Below are 21,919 nucleotides of genomic sequence, written 5' to 3'. Positions count from 1 at the left end.
ATTCTCAGCCTCTTTAATTCAATCAATCGTAATATTCCAGGGTGCTAAAGGTGAAAAAGGCGAACCCGGTGTCACGGTAAGACTTTCTAAAGCACAACCAACAAAAAAATACCCTCATTGTTTAGTTGATTATAGAGTGACAATTGTTCGTGGAGTTTATAATGGATAGTCCGACATTTCGAAGCACACCTACTTTATTGTACGCCAACGCTGAGGGGTACTTTCTGTGGGAATTATTTCGAAGACAAATGACATCAATGTGTGCATCCTAATCGCCATAAGTTCATGACTTTGCGATCGAAATTGTTGATGTCGAACAATTGAGGTTTAAGAAAGTCCGTAGATTGTTTCATTATTGTTTTGCTATTGCGATGATTAATAAATACTTTGTCTGTCAAATGATTCAAGTTAAACTTTATTCGAATAAAGTCATCAAACGGACTGGGAATTTTTTGGAGATACGCAATCCAAGTCCAAAAAATCTCCTCAAAATTGCTAGATTCGGAATTTAATTAAATCCTTCTCAGATCAAGATGAGATCCCCACTTAAAGTGTGAATTTTATTTGCATGCAGTTACGAAATCATGGTATCTGATAATGCCTGAATTAATTCAAATTGATTTCACGGTAAATTAACTTTATTTCGAAGTCATAATGTCACTCAATCCCACGGCTAAACTCGCATTACAATCAGTCCAATAAAAGTGTGAGCGAAAAAGAGATGAAACAATGCAGAAAAGGAAGAATTCAAGTAATTCAAGAGTTTGACGTGGGCATGCTATGGCAAACGTAACCACTAATGTAATTTTCCCCCTCAGTTCGGCAACGTACGAATCACGCAATACGAAATTCTACCCTCCAATATACGGCTAAGCTCGGGAATCCACCCAAACTCCCTTCGTCTTTCATTTGCTTTCACGTTATATGCGTTACGTGTTTGTAGACCAACTTTACCTCGAATATTCCACGGTATGTGTAGATTTCCAACTGGTCACCTCGTTTTCGTGTTCGATTCTGCGGTCAGTCGAAAACTGGATTTAGGGTAATCCTGTAAACGTTCCATTTACCACCCCTCGGGAGACTCTGGAATCGTAAGCCATGAAATTCTAGACCAAAATCGTCCGGAAATTGTAGTTACTCGTTCAATTGTAGTATTTGGCTGCTGCATTGCCAACCGGTGAGAGTTTTAAGGATAAATGGGATAATTGCCTTTCAGGTAGTGGCGCTCATACAATTGATCCCACGGACAATAATAAATTTGTAGAGATCGATCATTTTTTTCCCTCTGCACTGTTAAATCGGTTTATCTTTTTCCAGTTAATGGAGTTCATCGGAAATATAAATTAAAGCTAAAGACACTTTCCCGTGACTACTATCGCGCGTGAAAGCAATCAATTCACGCAAAGAAATTACCATTATTGGAATTGTCAAAGTAATAAATAAAAATATTTAATCCAGTGAAATAGATATAGTCGCACGAAATTAATTGTTCTGATATAATTTTCTGAACATAATTTTTTGGTGACATAAATTTTTTCTCTTAGTGCATATAACAATCGTTACGAGTATCCTTCCTTGAATCGATAACTCTTCGAATAGTTCTCACAGCAATAACTGAATCAGTAGAATTACTCTGGGCGCAGAGTGCACTTTTCCTCCTGTGAAACATCGCAGGAAAGAAATACAATACCGAACGATATTTTTAAAGTTTCCGGTGTCACGTGTTTCGATATTGAATTTGAGCGCCATATGCCGAGAAGTGGTTTTAGTTTAATACCTCAATTTTTGTATTCTTCACAGTTTGTTCCTTTATATCACACGAGAATGATATATCGGAGCGCGCTGTACATGCGGATATTTTCCGATACTTCTTTCATTTCATAAAATTCATGCTCTTCCGTTTCATCTGGATGTTCCATGTGTGGTAGCGAGAGAAGTATTGTATTAAAATGATTTTATGCTTTGCAGGGGCCGATTGGTTTGGATGGACCCAAAGGAGATCCGGTGAGATTATTTCATATTCCAATATCAACAATTTTTTTCAACAAATTAATCCATTAATCATTATTCCTTTACTTCTATAGCTGTTAAGACGAACAGATCTAGCATTTCCTTTAGCTTTTCTCATTGAAAAATTCTATGGAAATTAAACACGTTTTTCAGAATTTGTTCCTCCTCTCTAACACCTTTTTTCATGAAAAAAATCAAAATTCATTTCAATAGGATAAGATGGATAAGAAAATCGAGTTCTCCGATTTTTTTCTTTCAAATATTGTCCATTGGACAAAAATGTACGAAATAGAGTAAAAATCTAGTAAAATACTCCAGGAAATTCTCCAGGTTTTGCTATTAATCAATACACCCTATTCTTTGAAAATTCAATTAATGAATATGGAATTGCTTGTAGGGTCGACCCGGTGACAAAGGACAGAAAGGCGAGCTTGGAAGTCCAGGCTTTGATGTCTTCTCGGCTGTAAAGGTATCTACCATAAACAATGGGGACTCTATCAGAAAAAAAATACTACTATTCGGAAGAACGTATCATACGGTACACTGGCTCACCGATTATTATTCATTGCGTGTTGTTGTCATGTCCACTGTATTACGACTATCTATATATGACTTGGACAGAGTAATCTTCGTAATTCGCTGTCTCATTGAATCATAAATAGCGAATATTCACTCACCATCATTCATCATCATCAAAATCCATTTGATCATCCTGAACAAATCGAATGCTGATCGCTTACCCACTGATAACGGCAGATTAGGTGAATCCATTATCTAATGCACAGGATCATTCATGATCAATCACTTTGCGGAGAGAAAAGCTCAGGGATTACTCTTTTTTTTATTTTATTCACTGAGTGATCGACTGCGGAGTTTTCAAACAAGTCTTACTTGTACCAGAACGACTTCAGTATTAAAAATTATTAGAGGCGTATGAATATGCAAAATTTCGAATTATTCGTGATGAATTATCCCCCTTTTGCATAATTTAGAATGAAATTTGGTTTCATTAATGAAGATAACGTTTCAATAAGATCCAGAATATTCAAATATTTTTCTATAATTTTTCTTGTCTCATTGAACTGTAATTTCGCGGCTTTTGTTGCAATTAGATCATCTCTACCCAACTTTTCTCTCCGCGCAATCAATTTCATTGTCCTTGAAATTTTGCCATCAATCACTTCAGTACCCAGGTAGGAAATGCCAATGTCCACGAAACGGGCCAGGTCTGGCACGAGACTGGCTTGCCAGATCTGGGCCACCAAGCTTGGCCCGAGGCATGGCCAGACCGGCAAAGAGCATGGCTTGCCAGGCTTGGGTCACTAAGCTTGGCCCGTGGTATGGCCAGACTGGCAAAGAGCACGGTTTGCCGGGCTTGGGCAACCACGCTTGACCCGAGGTATGGCCAGACTGGTAAAGAGCATGGCTTGCCAGGCTTGGGTCACCAAGCTTGCCCCGAGACATGGCCAGGCAGACAAGGGGCATGGTTTGCCAGGCTTGGGTCCCATATGGAACAGCATTCCAAAAATTGAATTCTCATGGGGAATGTTCCTTCACTAAATTTTTCGTCCTTTGATTCTCCTTCTTCCGAAGGTACCATTATTTCTTCTGAACATACTATTTCAGGGGAAAATATGCGTGGATATCACCGTATACCACACATTCTATGACAACAGCCCGTAAGATGGCGTGTTGAGTAGTCTGATTGTGGCAGTAGACATGAGTGTCGTGTGCGGCAATTTATTATTTTAATATTACTCTTTTACTATTGTAATATGTCTCAGAGTTCATATTCACGGGTTAAAAAATACAGACATTTTCATCAACTGAAGAAAAAAGAATCTGTAAACGTAGAAGGCGCTAAAGAAAAAACTCCGGATTACAGTGAACGCAATAATGCCGATGAGGAAGAGGTTAGTTTGCCAACAGCCAATGAAATAACTATCCGTAGTGGATCTATTGTGGATCAAATTAGTGGAGATGTCGATGTTCGACATCTCGATGATAATGCTAGTGCTTGTGGTGATAGTTGGTCGGGTGGTGATGGTGATTGTGGCTCGTATAAGCATCTTAATGATTGCATCAGTGAATCCAATAGCAGCGTTGGAGACAGGGATGAACCAATTCTTGGGGGTTTATAGTTGATAATACTTCATTTTTCCGGGATAAATGGAATTGTAAAATCACTGTGTTAATATGACTCCATTAGTTCATTTTCGTAATTGTATTAGTTGTGATATTCTTGATAAAAGGTACGATTAATAGGAAAAGTTTATATTATCAATATATTTTTATCGCGAGGCGTTTCATTGGGCAGAATATATATTAATATATGAATATTGTTTAGTATTCGGCTGTCATTGAAGTATTAATTATATTTATTATATTTCTCCTGGCGAGGTCGGAAATCCAGAAGATGGAAATAACAATTGGAAAATGTGATGTATCTTAGCATAATAAAGTATTTTCTATGTCATTTCCTCATAAGTTAGATCACGGGAATAAATATCCGTTGTTGGTTCAGGGATTAAATATTATGTCCAAAAGTTTAAAGGGAAAAATAATAAGTGGATTTTTAATTTTTAAGAAAAATTCTAATGAAAGTAATTTCAGCCATTGAGAGCTGTTTTCAGTATTTGGTGATTCAAGTCAAATAATATTTATAAGGTTGAAGTTTCACAATCGGACTGCGTCCATATTCCCCAAAGATTTCAAATTTAAGGGTTGAAATTAATTAGTTATATGTAATCCTATCCAAGACTTTTTTATATTTCTAAGTTTGTTTGAAAGAGTGAATATAATAAGCAATATTATATAGAACTAGCACACAATCAATGCAACTAAATATCATTCTGTGTTCCGGAGTTGCAGATGGAGAAGACATTATTGTAAAAAAAGGACGTCTTTCCGAGATGAAAAAATAATTCTTATCAGGATAATTCGTATCAGCAATTGTCTATGGATATAAGAATTAATTCTTATCATCCATAGCGGAATAAATTATCCATAATATTGCTATTATAATGACTGTTTTCATGCTTGAATTGAAGCACGATAATTTATCAATTCTAAACTACTAATTTAAAAAATAACATTGGTGCGTTATTTTGTTGGATATTTTGTTAATACAATCTTCGAATTCTGAAGACTGACTGCTAATATTATTAGATTGTAAGAGAGAGTTTATTAAGACTTAATATGGTATGTCGTATTAAATTTCGGATTCAAATGATCTACGTAGATTATTTATTTTAAAAGCGGATGAAAATAATCCACAAAAGATTTTTCTACAATTTATACCTGCAATCATTTTTTTGAGTTTTCATATTCTGTTCGCGGAAAAATCTCATAGTTGTGATTATCTTTCATGAAAATTGGAGATACAAACACTGCATATCTTTAACTGTTCAACCAAAATCGGATGAAAACATGTACTATGTCGATAGGAGGAAAAAAGTTTTTGATTGGCTGAGTTTTTTTGTCAATAGATTTAATAAATTTAAATATAAGTTTTGTCACATAATAAAACTGTTTTCTGTATAATGTTGAAGGTAATAAATACATGTCTGCTTATCAGATATACCGTTCATATATTTATTGGTGATTCTGAACCCAATACAGGCAACGGTTGGAGCCTGGCCACAGCTCTGGTCGTAAATCTGGGCCAATTTCGGGCCGAATGGTCAGCCCAGAATGCGGCCAAAGTTCGGCAATAGGTCTGGGCCAATTTCGGGCCGAATGGTAAGCCCAGAGTGCGGCCAAAGTTCGGCAACAGGCCTGGGCCAATTTCGGGCCGAATGGTAAGCCCAGAGTGCGGCCAAAGTACGGCGACCGAAGTCTGGCCAAAGTTCGGTCCCAGGCCTGGCCCCGTGTTATCATCCCAGGGTCTAGCCAAGTTCGGCGCGAGTTTGGCTGGAGCCCGGGTGCCGAGCTACGGCAGCTCGGCGGCCGTGCTTGTACCAAGGTTGGCCCATTCGTTTTTTCCTACCTGGGTAGCTGCCTCACGCAATCGAGTGGATCCACCTAAATCATCACGTTAAAGATTACTCTGTCTAAAAATCAAAATTAATGTCTAAACACAACAATACATGCAAAAAAACAATAGCCCATGACAAAGTAAATAAAAATCAATGTGTTCGTCCTACGGGTCAATGCACAGGGATTGGGGTTAAAGAGATCGGTGACAACACTGCGCGGTGGAACGCTTGGCTACGCCGAAATCGTCGCCCTAAAGGTAACAACCGCCGATGGAAGCCTCAAACTCGTTATTATAGTTTTCTTTTTGTTCTACAGTTGAATGTTTATAAATAGTTATTGAGCGTTATCGTTCGCCTTTCGTGTATTGTTAGAGTACCTTGAGGTTGCTTGCGGTGTAGCTATTCTCCCTTGTATTTATTATTAGATATATCTATATCAATAGTTAAAGAGAACAGTCTTGAATTATAATTTGGAATGCGAGAGAGGAGGTGGTACTGAAAGTTTAATTTTCTGCATTCGTTATAATTTTGGTATTTTTTTTATTGGAATTTAAGTTTTAGGGTTTTTTCGGAAGCATGGTGGAGAACGAGGTGATGAGATCCCTTCCAATTTTTTGAACACATTGGGCCCTGGTTTATGACGCTGATATTGACCTGACGAACAGACGTTTTCCGTTTATTTTACTGATATGAGATACCATTTGAGGATGATATTCATGTAGAAGGATTCTTGCCATGATATTGGTTTTCCGAGACTTGAAGTTATGGGATTTTTGATGGGGCCCGCGGGAACATTAAATTAGATGGGTGGAAATGTAGTGATCATATATATCAAATTGAATGGGTGAATCATATAGTTGGGTCATATCGTAGTTTTAAAAAGAAATTCCAGTACGACGACCCCGTAGGTCAACACTGAGGGTTAAGTCGCTCAAACTAAGGGATAGTCCTAGTATTCGAAGCTTGAGGACAGAATTCACAAACCTGAAGTTCAAGAGGTAGAATCATGAAGATCATAAATAAAGGGATAATGAGATTCATCGAGTTGTATTTGTGTGGGTAAACTTTCCCCAGAATAACTTAATGAATGAAATTTAAGGTGAAAACATATGTCGTGGAAAACAATTTCATCACGAAACTCCAATATTCTCAATTGAATACTCCTCTCGTCACCTCACATCCAATAATTTGCTCACCTGTAGTCAACCTACTTTTAGGGCCTCCAGGAACGTGGCCATAATATCTCAGCGCAGACCATCATCCAGCTTAAAGTAAGTCCTTCAAGTACAACTAGGACGTGAAAAGCTTCTCGAACGTGACAAGACTGTCACTTTATAACACTCAATTTTACAACTTCCTGACTAACTCTACTCACCCCCCAGCCCTCCCTCCCTCCCTCCATCCTCGATGCTTAGCCGACTTTGATTTCTTATAACATGCTCTCACGACGCCCAACACTCACCCAAACCGAGGGAAAATCTAATTAACGTCGAGTCTAATAATTACTGGAGTAAGCACCATTCCATTCTCCTCCTGAAACTTCTCATCCACTAACTATCTCGTTACTCCTCTTCTTTCAGTGCTTCTTTTTTTCCCCTTCATTTCTCTTTTCTTCATTTATTTTTGAACGTAATTGGTGTGCTACAGTATACTGGGTGAATTTTCGATGAACTCATCGCATGATCGATTCTACCTTCGTGCTCATATTATACAACACACTATTTCTTTCTACAGTGGAAGTATCGTACCAATAGCTGTTTTATTAAAAGATATACTTCCAAGAATATATAGGGCCACTGGCTGTAGCCTTGGGTGAACAACCCTTAAATAAATACCACGTACAAACTCACTGGTCTATGTACACTTGGCTCATGATATTTCCACAATAGTTATTTCAGGCCAAACGATCATGTGGACATTACGTATCTCAATGTCTGGAGCGTGCATGAATACATTATCTAGATAGATAGTGCACCATTTTCTATCAACAATGATCGATGCACTGTCTGCTAGTATCAAAATTATATCTAGAGGTTGCCTATTATTTTTCTCCTCTGCTCGATTTTTTATCATCTGGAGACAATGTCGTGCTTGATTGCTACTGTCCAGGTGTAATTGTGATCAATTGATTCACATTTCATAGATTAGATTCTGAAAGTAAGACGTTTGCCTGCCCAAATTCGAGTAATTTCTGATGTCTGCGGTGAATCATAAATAAGAGGCATCATAAATGACTGAATTATTTTAAATTTGTTGACTAACCGTCGAAGACAATGGGAAAACATCTCGCTTATCAAGCGTCTTGCTTTTAGATAAAAGAACGTCTTCTTTTACGACATTTGAAATGTCATTCTGATATTCTCGGGTCTAATGTCTTAACTTGGTACGTCTCGATTATCTAGTACAGTGCACACAATCAACTTTATTTGGGTTAATTTAGGGAGAGCCAGGAGAACCAGGACCTCCTGGACCCCCTGGAGTCCAAGGTGTAGAGGGAATAGCTGGACAAGACGGTAGACAAGGAATCCCTGGAGAAGTTGGGCCTGCAGGAGAGAAGGGTGATGCCGGACCTATCGGACCAGAAGGACCCGTCGGCCCACCGGGGCCAGCAGGACTCAAAGTGAGTTGTTGCCTTCATTTACATAGAACGGAATATTTTTTGCTGGGTCATGAATTTCTGGGAGCGATTTACGTTCAGGAGGACAGTTTTTGAAGAAGAATGTCCTCGGTCGATCATTGAATCATGAGGAAATTCTTATGAACAGAATATGTAGATGCTCCTGTTTCAATGAAGGGTCCTTCTGAATTTATTCGTGAACATAAAACGTCGTAGATTGATTGAATTTCAATTGAATTGGGTATTTCAAAGTACTTGATGTTTCTCAAGAAGCTCAACCTCAACGACTTCATGAATATTGATTCGTCTCATTTCTCTGTTTGTTCGCCTGTTTATTATATTTTAGGGAGCAACGGGGCGAGTCGGTATCAGAGGCTTTCCAGGACGACGTGTGAGTTAATACTGCTGATGTGTGCTCTGCACACTGCGAAAAATAGTGCCTCGTATTGGATCTGAGAATACCAAAGGACTTGAATGTCCAATCACAATATAATCATATTTTGAATAATCATTCAGGAATTAATTCATTATATCGACATGAAATTCCTTGACTCCTATCAATTTTTATGAGACAACTGAAATGTGAGCCAATTTTTCGTAATAATTTTTCCAGTTGTTCTTAAACCGTTGTACGAAAATCTTTTTATCAAAAATTTTCCTTCTATCTTAAATACAAAGATGGCACCGTTCTATCTCACACGTCTGTAATTAAGACCTTCTCAGGACACTAGTTTTCGCAGTATGTTCAATTTAATGTATTCACAGGACTAACTTGGGTGGTGAACAACTAACTCAAACTAACGTAAAGTAGATTTGTCGTGCAGTGGTTGCTTGGTTCTTAACAACAACATCACAATTCGCTCAGGTGGCGAATGAGCTTGGAGACACTGGGGCTTGGTGATTTTCGAAAGGGTTGTGGCTATTGTAGGTGTATCACACTGGCTCTAATAGGATGTTGACGTACTCCCTGGTGGATCTAATCAATTTCTGATAGAGGATAATTCTTTGTCTCGCCCAAATTCCCTTTTTTTCTCATTCGATCCGCCTCGATGTGGAGAATATGAGTAATTGGTCACTGAAGATTACTATTGTCTCGTCAACAGGGTGACAAAGGCGACAAGGGTGAGAGAGGCTTCACGACATCGCTGGACGGAAAACAGATTCCTCTTGGGACTTTCGAGGGACCACCAGGTCCCCCAGGACCTCCCGGTAAGCCAATATATACTCTACTCTTTCTGTTGTTTTCGGGGATAATGTACTTCGTCATAATTACCTCAATTACATTACTTCATCATAAACATGCTAAATTTCGTAGATAAACTTAGGAAATGCGCTCGCAACTCAAAAAAATTACCCGAAACTTTCATTAACCCAGCTTTTCTTAAAAAATGTTTTCGTACAGTGAAAAAACTTCTCAGAAGTTCAAGAAAGAAGAGCGCAGAAGACTTACTGGAAACTAGGAACTATAAATCATTTATCTCCATCTAATTTTCAATGATTTTACGAATCCGGGAGAAATCAGATTTGGGGTCAGATCATAACGATAAAATGCTATGGGCCAATCGTAAAAACTTGCTCTCTATGACTGCAGGACCCTCCGCCACCCATCGCAACTTCAAAAGAATTCCCCCTAAACTTTCAATCCCCAGTTCTTCTTAGCATTCCTCCCGTATATTGAAAAAAACCTCCTAGAAACTACAGAAAGGAACACACAGCATGAAATAAAAATACTTATCGCCGTCTTTTGACTTGTCCAGAAACCCCAGCGTCGATTATCGTGGCTTTCGTCCCCGCTCACGTATTCCCACCAATTAGAACTTTGTCCAATTGTAACTTTTAGATTGCACCCGGTGGACTTGTCCGTCTTCCGGTATACTTTCATTCTCTCCTTTCTTTTTCCCTCCAACACCCTTCTTTACCCCTCCGCCCCGTCATATCAGCGTCGCTGTACGCCTAACATTCTCTTTTTTTTTTCTCGAGAAAACCTGCACCCGATCAATGCCGATACCTCACGACAGTGCGACGAGGAAAAATGTCATCTCTCTTTCTGTTTCACTCTTCCCATTTTTTTCTCATTTATCTCCTCTTTTTGCCCCACCTTCTGTCTGGTAGTCCCTCTGTCTCTTTCTATCGATTCGGCTTAACGTTCTTTTGTCCCCAATCTTTTGTATTTTGGATTGCGGCGGGCGGGCCGGAGGGGGAGGAAAGAAGAACCGACTAATGCTAATAATAATTGCGATCGTGAAACTGGCAAAGGATGAGAAAAAAAAGGGAACAGATGGATGAGATGGGGGCAGTCAAGGGGATGTAGATGAAAAATATTTCAGATGATCCTTCAAGAAAAAGACGACGAGAGGAAGGAATATAAATCCCATGCAAATCCTCCCAGTGAACCTCATTCTCCTCGTGCTTATTCTACTCAACTCTTTGTCAAAATCATATTCTGCTTGAAACGCGGAGAGAAAAGTCCGGAGATGTTTTTCAAAAAGTTCGAGAGTGACTGTAGGGCAGAATTGCAAGATTCAAACTTTCTTTTATTCATTAATACGTTATGCTGGTCGTACACCAATTTGGTGAAATTGTTGATGATCAAATTGGCTCTGATTTCAATTTTTAACAAACTTTTCTCTTCAAGAAAATTTTTCTCTCTTTCAATGCAACGAATTTTCTCCGGCATAACAATCAAAAAGGGCTTTTCTCTCCGGTAAATAATACCAGCCCTGGTAATAATATCACCCATCTCGCAGTCGCCTCATCACCGCCATTTCTAAAACCATCTCAGAGGAGTTGAAAGAATTTATTAAGATCATTGATTCGATCTCATTGATGTGAAATCCCGTGTAACAGGACCTCAGGGAGAAAAGGGAGAGTTAGGTCCCACTGGTCCACCCGGACCGGTCGGCGAGAAGGGCACACGGGGTAAACACGGCAAGAAGGTAAGCTTCAGCGAGGTCCTCCAAATAAAATCGTCAAGATCAACTCGTATCATGTTACGAAAATGCAATCTACCCGAAACCCCTCTTTCCTCCCCGATTTAACACAAACCCCTGTTTATCTCAGTTTGATTTTAATGAAGGATCTGCTATTCACCCCAAATTTTTCATTACGAAATTCCTTCGAGTCATTGCCTACAATATCCATTCAAAGTCCTGAGATATTCATTTCAAAGCAGAATTTTTCATCTGGAAAAAATTCATTTCACCCCTTTTCGCTCTTTGTTGCTCAATTTTTTTCATAAAAAAATGTAACGCATTTTATTTGATTATTTTTTCGTTCCCTCAATATGTTCTTCATTTTTCATAATAATCCCTACAATATTCTTTGTAACATCCCAAATGCGGATGTGCCCGTTCAAGAATTAAATTTCGTCCATAGAAAATGTAATGCGTTTTCCAAAAAAATTCCAGCAGATGTACTTGATTTAATTGTGAATTTTAAAAACAAAGACAAGAGAATATTCAAAATGGGATGAACAGGCCTCCCGATTCCTCAAAATCCCAGTACAGAAGCATGATATTAATAATCAGCATGAATTGGCGTGTGAACAGCATGAGAATCAGCATTGGAATCAGCATGTCAATAATTTGATATGACCATCGGACCGACGTGCGTCGAAAGCAGCTTCTGTCAAGCACGAAATGAGACAACTTTTATTACTCACGATATCTACCTCCGGCTGCATGGGTTCAGACGCGTATCATGCAAGTTCAATATCCCGCACTCTGTTCTTTTTATTTACGGTAAGGTGAGCTGCAAAGGGTGCCATAACAACTCTAGCTCCACGAGATGTCACATAACATACATGAAATATTGAATAGAGATCGATTCCTTTTGTTGCTCATGAAGAATGGCTTGAATCACATCGCAGTAGCTCACGTCATAACGAAATTCATACGTCATCAAAGGGATTTGAAAATCAACTGCACCGTTCAATTTAAAATATATAAATTATCAAAGATTGTGAATAACTCCTTAATGATAATTAATGGTATTTAACAATAGGAGTTGGATGAATCATAAGCCGAGAAAGCAGCATTCGGTTGAAGTGATAAAGTTTTTATAATGCTTCTTTTATTTAAATTAAACGATCTCATGAGGAATGAATAAAAACGTGAGTTGGAGGGGTCATAAAGTGTATGACTCACTTCAATCATCATGAACTGCGATAGATCTGCATTAATTAACGTAAAATTTCCGAGATTCTTTCATCGTTTAATGCACGAGTAAAATTTTCGAACACAATCATGATTTATTACGGCAGTAGTTGACGCCCGGTGTAATTAACAAATCTTAACACACTTTAACTTCATATTTCATCGAAACAAATTTCAACTTCATCTCTAATAACGACTAAATGGAGAGAGATAACGAATGTTCGCCGAACGTTGGGCGCAACGAAATGATTAAAACTGAAGAGACTCGATTGAACGTACAAAAACTATTTGGCAATATTAGTACCTCTATAATGCGAATTAACTGTAGTTATTAATAATAACGGAATGAATCATGATTATGAACTGAACGAGTAGCATCCAATGACCGTTGATAATGTATTTTAATGTTCACTTTAATGTGAAATTAAAGCAGAAAAACTTGGAGATTTTCTGAGAAAAAAGGAAGCCAGATTGATTTTTATCTCGGCTTAAAGGATAAAAATTTTCGGGCATAATCATGATTAATTGCAATAGCAGTTGACGTCCGATGTAGTTAACACATGTACCATACTCTCGTTATAATGACAAAGTACACATTAATTTGTAGGGAGTAGTTGTTAGCCTGTAACTAATGTGTGTTTATATAGCGAGTAACAACCCCTCCACTTCTCACTCCGTTGTATTTGGAATACAATCCACTAATCACTAATACAGGGCTGTGGCTTGTACCAACAGAGGTGTTGAGGAAAAAAATATCACTTTGCCAATTTTTGTTGTGAATGCGCCGTAAGTATCTGCCATTTGATTTACAAAGTTTAATTTTATTTGTTCCCCGTTATTGTTTGAATAATCCACAACACTGTGTATGAGTATCAATTAATCTTTTGTTTCGTTCTGGTAGTGGAGATCAGTGTGTTTTACCATTATCTTTGCTCATCCATTCCTCAAACACTCATCTCTCGTTCCAGCCTCTGTTCAACCCCTCCTTCATCCGTGCAATCTCATTAATTCCTATCTAAATTCCCGGAATCTACGTAACTCAAATACAGAACGATCGAGATTTTGCAAACAATGGGGGCTGAAAGTTTATAATTTCAGGGGCAATGTAATTGGTGAGGGAGATTTTTTCCAGAGCAACATTTTGGATAGAGAATATTGTTACTGGGGGGAAATTTAATAGAAAAATCTAGCAAACTAATTTATTAATTTTTATCTAATCTACAAACTATTACGAACGTTCGCATTGTCTCAGTGATTATTTCAACAGACTGAAGTCTAGCTTTGATTGATTAGGTCAGAATATTCATGATAATGCCAAGCGAGAGATCATTATTAAAAAAAAAAAGAAAATAATACACTGGATGAATACCTCACGCTTATAAATTTATAATTCATGGAATAAGATCTATGACACATCCTCCATTAAATACCAATGTTCTCCACCCAAAAAATGTTCATCTCTGTGAACTAAATTAGTCAGCGAGCCTCGTAAAATAACAACTTAACCCACCGGAAAAGGCCTAAACTAACGGATTGGATCGATAGGTGTGGAAACATAACATAACCCATGGAAATAAAAAATACGGAGGACCTGGTTGGATCTGACCTTTTGAGTGTCTCGTTTGTAGGGTATCAATGGAGAATGCCGTTGTACGAGAGCCGCGATTGGCCAGCGATTGGCCGGTCCAAAGGGTGAGCCCGGGGAGAGAGGCGCCATGGGCTTTGAGGGTCCACCAGGTAGACTCATAATTCACCACAAAAAAAAAACCAAAAACAGATTAAGCAACAGCGATAACCATTCCCACAAGGACCCCTCTGAGTTTCCCTTAACAATTCTCGTTCTCAAGAGTTTCAAGGAACTTTGGTATTTTCTATTTTTTTTTTTAAACTACGGTCAGTCTGGTTAATATTCTGGTACTCGAAGAGTGCTGGGGTACCAACACACTTTTGGGATCTGCACAATATTCCCAGTGGGGTATTTTCACACCCCAGCAGTTTCTGGCTTGAGTTTCTCGAAGAATAGTCTCGGTGGCCCATTTTCTTATGTGTGTTGGAATTTTCAGGACCTAAAGGAGACTATGGACCGCAAGGATTACCAGGAGTTGACGGAGTTAATGGAGAGCATGGCATACAGGGTCCGCCAGGACAGCCGGTAATTTATTTTTGATAATTGTTTCGGAAAACTGATTGATATTTTTAAAAATCTGAATATCAATAATTAATTATGAATTAGTCGCGGCGTGGGCCATATGATGCTTACGGCGAAAATTGATTGTTTATAAATAATTCATAAAGAATGCAGATAATTGCCAAGATATGTATTTACAAAATCATCCCACGAAATTTTTTCCAAAAGTAAACTTCCTGGACTTTCAAGTTTTAAAATGAAGTCTAATGGTTCCATATTAAGATGTAAATTCACACCTGCTAAAATGATAAAATTATTCTAAGAGTATCTAAAATAGCCAAACTCCTGATATATCCTGAAGAGCTAATGGAATTTACCATTTACATAGAAACTCGATTCCGTAGTTTCTCGTCGTCAATCGAGTCTTGATTACTATCCAAATTTTGACATCATCAATAATCTCGATATCTCCAGGATACACGAATTAATCGATTTCCCTGAATAGCCATCTAACGACGAATGCCCTTGTAATCCTTTCCTACTCCGACGACAAATAAATACCCCACTAGACAATACCCCACGATTAATGTTATAAAATATTGTAATGGAAAATTGCAGGGACTGTCAGGACCTAAAGGGGAGAAAGGAGAGTACGGTGACATCGGACCTCCAGGGCTCATGGGCCCTCCTGGGTTACCAGGTCCTCCGGTATGTATAACACCGCGTGACACATCCCTAATTGAGTGGATTGCGAACTGTTAGAGAGCTGAGCTAAATGCTTTTACGTTACAGGGAGCGCCGGGTCTCAGGGGAGAAAAAGGAGAGAAGGGAGAATCGGTGAGTTATTGAATTTCACTCGGTACTTCAGGAGGTTCGAGGCTAGAAGAACGGAGGCCATTGATTTTCCGTCTATCATCCATTACATTCAAGTGATTTTTTTCATTATCAATGTTCGAGTAAAACCGATTACCATTTGTACTTCAACACCGCTTACAATTGTACATTTCATTCACTGAGAGGACTCAGATAAAAAGCCTATTTACGTCGTCCTCTCTCGCGATGAAATTTTTATAATCGAATAAAAATCTGATATAATATGTCTTTCATTTTATAATGAAAAAGACAGTGTGATGTTCGCACAAAAGCCCCGCGCTTCTAGTCCCTCATAACGACATTTTAGTTTATTTTAAATGCAAATTATTATTTTCATGACGGACGACTCGCAGAAGTACAAAAAGTTGAGAAGAAGACAGGTGCGTGATTTGTTTTTTTATTATTTCTTTCTAAAGTTATTCGAGCAATCACGAGATTGGTGTGACGAGAAATTCATGCCCTCTATTTTGATTACAGGGGGATGGAACGTTTGAAGTCAATGCCGGTGAAGTGGTGAGTGTCGAATGCCACTGGATAAACCACTATTGATTATTTTGGTTAGCTACCCAGACATCATAGCAGTGAATTTAATTCGGTTGCTCGTGTTGTATTACAGATAATGGGACCTCCAGGTCCTCCAGGACCACCTGGCTCAGCCGGCTTACAAGGGCCACCGGGTATTAAGGGGGATAGAGGACATGATGGTGCCAAAGGCGAACCTGTCAGTATTAATTTATTTATTAAATTCGAAAATTTATGCTTAAGATGGATGCACGTCTTTACCAGAATTTCACCCTCTTCCGGACTTTGACATACTTATGGAATCAAGATGTTTACAAAAACTATTGTAATATTTTTCACGTAATTTTTAAAGCGACGTCCTGATATTTATAGTTTAGGTGGCTCAAAATATGTAAATTTGCAAAAATTATCACAGATCTTGAATACACTTGACACTAGTGATCTCCCACCGATTCATCCTCATTAATAAATAATGAAGCTGTCATAATAGAATCGCTCCCGATAAGATATTCAATAATTCACGGATATCAGCGCAACGATTTTTCTCTTTATCTGGCGTTGCAACGTAAGCACATATTCCATCTCCAAAATAATAAAACAAATCTGTGAATTTCATTGTTTGAAGAACATTTGAAATTCTCGAGTGCCCTAGATATTTTTTACCCCCGAAATAATAAAATCATGAAGCGAACTAACTTTTCCCTAACAACGTATACTTTTCCCAGTGGAATTCCGTCCTTGTGGGATGAATTATTGAAGAGCGCGGAAAAAAAATCAGAAATACGAGAAGAAACAAAAGTCAAGAAATTAATGTAAACTTCGACAAAAAGTATGTTGAAATAAACATGAGAAACTGAATAAAATACGAGAACTCGGAATGTACAGTGAAAAATTGTAGTTAAGATTGAAAAAAAAGGGAGGCATCAAAACGAATTACTAATGGCTGGTTGTTTAATGTTTCAGGGTGAGAAAGGCAGTAAGGGAGACCCCGGTCCAATGGGACTGCCTGTAAGTAGAAACTCACGTTACTAGAAATAATCCTCTGAAACTTTGATTGACACTCATTTTCACGTACATCTGTCGGTGTTCGCAGTCGCGTGATATCTCTTAGTATTCCATATTTTTTCAAATTTTAATTTCATTCATAGATCGGATTGTTCCATTCTCATTCGGATCAAATATTTGTTAGAAATGACATCATCTCTATTGTACGCGTTATTTGCCCTGAGTTTAATTACTTATAACGGACGATATCAAATGAATTGTTGACTCTAATGATCTGCATTTTGTATTTTGCAGGGGCCAATGGGCCTCAGAGGAGAGTCTGGTCGGCCGGGTGACTCTGGTAAACCCGGTGCCTCGGTAAGAAAGCGAGCCTCTCGCTCCTAACGACGCCCAATTAATTAATAGCCGTCATCAGTCAATTGTCGAACTTCCCCCTTTCATCGATATATCACTGCCTAGCTCGCTGATAAATCCCCACCATAAGCACTCTCTTAAATCCAACTAAAAGTAGTAACATCCATTTAGAAGTTGAATATCCCTGTTTTAATTGGGAGTAGAAAAATGGGGCAATTAATAATTGCGAGTATTAATCACTGAATTTCGTCATCTAATTGTAGTTCTTTGGTAATTATGAAGGTCCAAGTGGTGCAGCCCGTGGGGTAGAATTCATTATCGAGGACATTTTTTTTTATCCTCGAGGGTTTTAAAGCCTGACATTTTCCCGTTAAGATTAATTTTTTTATACCAAAAAAAAAAATTATTCAAATCATATCCATTCTGTGTAAAATTGTAAATTTTCCGAACCATCAAAAGCTATTGTCTGCTAATTTTCCGTCGATCGGGAGCCTTATCAGTGACAAACGTGTCACATGACCCGAAGTATGCGACTGGGATTGGTCCAAATCGGAGTTAAGAAAATTGATCGTGTAATGCACGATCTCGCACGACAAGCCGGAGGCAATTGCGAGATTAATTTTCTACTAGATTAAGCCCTCCCCCCCACTTGGACCGCCTCACCTACAAATCTAACATAATAACGTTAACAGCAGGTTGGCCCGTGGTGATCCGCTAACAACTAACACGGGGATAGGTATCTTCTACACCAACAACAACAGCCCACAACATTGAAATGGGATAACCGACAATAACCTATCTAACAAGTGCACGATTATTAGTCAACCAAAAGAGTTATTGCACTAAACATAAACAGAGAATTGTACTTACACCCTTAACGGCCCTCGCCGATAAAAATCGAGAGCCCTAGATCGTAATCAAAATAATTGGAAATTCGATCATCATCATCAGCCCCTCCTTACCACCAAATAAGATGAGATATTAACGGTCTTGTGACTAGCCACAAGGCTTTGACCCCCAACAATTGTAACATCGACTACCCCTCAAAAGAAAATCATATTATGTAAAAAAATAATAAGCGCCATCCCACCGTGGACGCGTGCATATAAATATATATTTATATATATTTTGTCACTGGATTAAGACGCAGTATCGTGCAGTTAACGGTGCATAAAATTTGAACGTTATCCTAAACGTCATTAAGTACTGATAATTGAACATACTGTAATTCATATTTGCCAACAGACTTTCATACCAAAAAATAAATGAAAAACTTAAAAAAAAAAGATACTTAAGAGGTCCTCATATGAAATGTGGGCTCTGCGGTGCTGATAAGAGGTGACACGCTGCCGATAAACTTTAACGAAAGAACAAAGAAAAAAATATTTAACAACAAAAGCTCACTTTCTAACTTTATTCCTATATGTCTGTGTATCTATCTCTTCTCGTTCTACTTGTATTCTATCAAATGAAAAATACATTATTTCGATGAAATCGTGTATTAGACGTGTGTGTCGCTAAACGACACACCGGAGACGATGAATAAAGCGAAGTGATGTGATCTGATGGTCAATGACACCAATGTATGTCAAAAAAATATGTATAATGTATACCTCCATTTTCAATTCTTTTGACTCGACGAGAAACTATCAACTATATGTCCTTTCTGAGATTAAGAGCGAGTGTATTATATTATATGATAAAGAGAAGGTGAGGGGATTGAAGAAAAGGTAAACTTCATGTAATTTCTGCGCAGAGAGAAAAGTTGGATGAAAATTGCCGAGAAAATCGTGGCTAATTTTACTGCACAATGGGTAGCCGCGGAGTGGAATAAAATTCAATAAAAAAATACCTGCTTGTGAAGCTTATATTACGATTCGTTCGGTAAAGGAAGAAAACATACGTTCACGAATGCGAAAATTATCCTCCTGTATAGCAGGCTCCCGTTGTAGTCACATTTCCCATTATATTCATTTTTCCCCGCTCAGCGGATTTCCCTACACCCATACCCACACCCCCTGAAGAACCAATTCCAACATTATTTTCGAGATGAAATTGTCTGAATTAAAAAAACAACAACGAAAAAAAAATAGCAAACCATGAATTTTTCATCATGAAATTCAGTCGTATCCAAACCGTCATGGAGGGGGATTCTAGTTGTTTCTGGTTGTGAGATAGGGTGAGTTAGATAATAAAACAAGATAAAAATTTTTAGAAACTGCAAATTGGGGTTAATAACGTAAAACACACAAATGCATAATTCACGATATCGTCTCGTTCTTTTTCCCCTACGCAACGTACAAAACTACTGAAAATCGAGGTCGCTCTATGATCACTTGACTTGTACGATAATTTATCTCCAACTTTTTTCTCAGTGTAATCGCATTTGTCCCGTTCGTGGTGGCAAATCCATTAGACGATAATTAACCGAGATATATCGAGTGTTAATAATTGTCTGATGTATGATGAGAATAAATCCAACGACGAATGTGACGAGTCAACATCCAGGGAGAAATAAAATGCCCAGCATCTCCACATTGTAAATAAAACATATGCAGCCTAGAGAGAAAAACCGTCTAGATTGCAGGGCTATTTAGATAGATATGAAATGAAACATTTTTTTTTATTCGATTGAATTGAATAGTATAAATTGAAGGGAGTTAAGAGGGATATTCAATAAAATTTGTAGTACCTCCTGAGGACTGCTGACTCGATGTTCGAGCGTTTGGAAAATTGAGCGCAATCAAGAAATCTATTCATCGAGATATTCACGGTTTTTTTTTTCTTCTAGAGTTATAACGTTGATTGAGAAAATAAAATGGGAAGTATAAATAAAAGATACATTGATTGTATAACTGCGTATGCGCGATGGAAAATGATGGGGGAAATATGGCCTACGAATCGCTTCTATTGTCATTCAGTACTCAACAAGTTGTAATTGCTAGTTATTCGATATAGGAGACTCCAGTGAGATTGTATGTAAAATTGATTGAAAGTGAAATTCACAAACTTGCATGATTGATTGAATTTGTATTATGAGTATGAGAGGAGTGTTTTTTTATTGTCATTTTTTATGGTTGTTTATGCAGAATTTTATGAAGGGTGATTCATTCGTACGATTTGATTTATACGTTTTCTTTCAAATGCATTTGGCTCACGCCATTTAATTCAACAATTATTCCAATGCATCACACAGTAAAAAATATTGGGGGTCAAATTGATATCACCCACAAGACTTGACCCAGCGTAACTGATATTAATTGTTCGCCAAATTCAGTGACTCATTAGAGTCAAATTATTGCAAACATTGCTATCGTTAATTTGGATGAAATCACGTGGGTTAAATCATATGAATGAAATCGTATGAAACCGATAGAAATGACTATCTCCTCATAAATCCTGGCCTCAGACAAACCAACAATTGATGCCTCAACGAGACATATAATTTACCTTCAATTTTCCCTCCCCAATTGTTCATCATTTTTTATTGTAATTATAATTATCAAGGAATGAACAAAAAATAAGACTTACGCTGGCGTACTCGGTGAGGCTAAAATTATGAATCAGCAAGTATGTGCGCGACTCTGATTGCAATTATGTTAGTTGTACTTTTATATATAAAATAGACCTAGATTGAAACCGTTTTAGTATTAAGATTTTTTGGCAAAAGAAAACATTTGTTTGAGATAAAAGACGAAGAGAGACAAGGACATTAACACATTAAACACGCACACGTACTTCAATACAAATAGGAGACACACACCGTGAAATTTATTGACGTGAGAGAATACTAGAGATTAATGTAATCAGAATTACGTTTATGTCTCCTCCTTCAGAGTGTAAAAAAAAGGTGAATGCGAGGAAAAAAATGTTTGGTAACTAATGTTAAATCCAAAAGAATCTAATGGAGGAGTCTCTGATGTCTATTGATCATTAATATTAAGCGTAACATGACATTTGTTAATCGACGAAGACATTTCCATTACAAATACGAAGATGATGATAATCCATTGTCAAGTTATGAAATTTACTAACAGCCACGGAAATCTGATGAATTTTGATGAATTGTTTCATAATGTCCTGATTAATAAACAGAATGTGCATGTGCCTGTTGCCAATTTGCTTTATACTAAACCTAGAAAATTCCCAATTATTCCCCGGCACCTGAATTTATCTCTACTTGCATTGTGTCTTTTTTATTGAACCATCAAATACTGACTATCTCACGTCAATGATGAGTCGATTAACAGTTGTAGTTTATCATTGAATGTATTAACAA

At 37.8% G+C, this 21,919-nt stretch overlaps 2 protein-coding genes across 31 annotated transcripts in view; one reads left to right on the top strand and one right to left on the bottom strand.

Annotated features, from left to right (window-relative positions):
* LOC135164397 (putative peptidyl-tRNA hydrolase PTRHD1) overlaps positions 1-21,919 on the bottom strand; it is a 141,087-nt gene that overhangs the window by 111,163 nt on the left and 8,005 nt on the right. The window contains exon 4 of one of the 6 annotated variants that reach the window (XM_064124683.1): positions 5,794-6,033. The exons of 4 other annotated variants lie outside the window; for them this stretch is intronic. In XM_064124683.1, coding sequence (XP_063980753.1) covers positions 5,942-6,033 — 92 coding nt within the window. In that variant the 3' untranslated portion in view covers positions 5,794-5,941. Of the gene's footprint in view, positions 1-5,793; positions 6,034-21,919 lie in introns of those variants that run through there. One more of the 6 variants, XM_064124726.1, reaches the window with a different exon arrangement.
* LOC135164253 (collagen alpha chain CG42342-like) overlaps positions 1-21,919 on the top strand; it is a 132,538-nt gene that overhangs the window by 104,392 nt on the left and 6,227 nt on the right. For 6 of the 25 annotated variants that reach the window (XM_064124465.1, XM_064124450.1, XM_064124433.1 and 3 more), the window contains 17 exons: positions 1,969-2,004; positions 2,408-2,548; positions 6,170-6,244; positions 7,205-7,258; positions 8,428-8,607; positions 8,951-8,995; positions 9,708-9,813; positions 11,452-11,540; positions 14,387-14,495; positions 14,822-14,910; positions 15,505-15,594; positions 15,679-15,723; positions 16,113-16,139; positions 16,237-16,272; positions 16,376-16,480; positions 17,245-17,289; positions 17,581-17,643. In XM_064124465.1, the coding sequence (XP_063980535.1) occupies positions 1,969-2,004; positions 2,408-2,548; positions 6,170-6,244; positions 7,205-7,258; positions 8,428-8,607; positions 8,951-8,995; positions 9,708-9,813; positions 11,452-11,540; positions 14,387-14,495; positions 14,822-14,910; positions 15,505-15,594; positions 15,679-15,723; positions 16,113-16,139; positions 16,237-16,272; positions 16,376-16,480; positions 17,245-17,289; positions 17,581-17,643 (1,335 nt within the window). Of the gene's footprint in view, positions 1-40; positions 77-1,968; positions 2,005-2,407; positions 2,549-6,159; positions 6,245-7,204; positions 7,259-8,427; positions 8,608-8,950; positions 8,996-9,707; positions 9,814-11,451; positions 11,541-14,386; positions 14,496-14,821; positions 14,911-15,504; positions 15,595-15,678; positions 15,724-16,112; positions 16,140-16,236; positions 16,273-16,375; positions 16,481-17,244; positions 17,290-17,580; positions 17,644-18,332; positions 21,748-21,919 lie in introns of those variants that run through there. The other 19 variants (XM_064124513.1, XM_064124493.1, XM_064124558.1 and 16 more) reach the window with 16 other exon arrangements.

The sequence above is a fragment of the Diachasmimorpha longicaudata genome, chromosome 1 (genome assembly GCF_034640455.1).
Source record: "Diachasmimorpha longicaudata isolate KC_UGA_2023 chromosome 1, iyDiaLong2, whole genome shotgun sequence".
Taxonomy (NCBI): Eukaryota; Metazoa; Arthropoda; class Insecta; order Hymenoptera; family Braconidae; genus Diachasmimorpha; species Diachasmimorpha longicaudata.
Note: the sequence above shows the minus strand (reverse complement) of the source record. Positions and strands in the feature narration are given on the sequence as shown.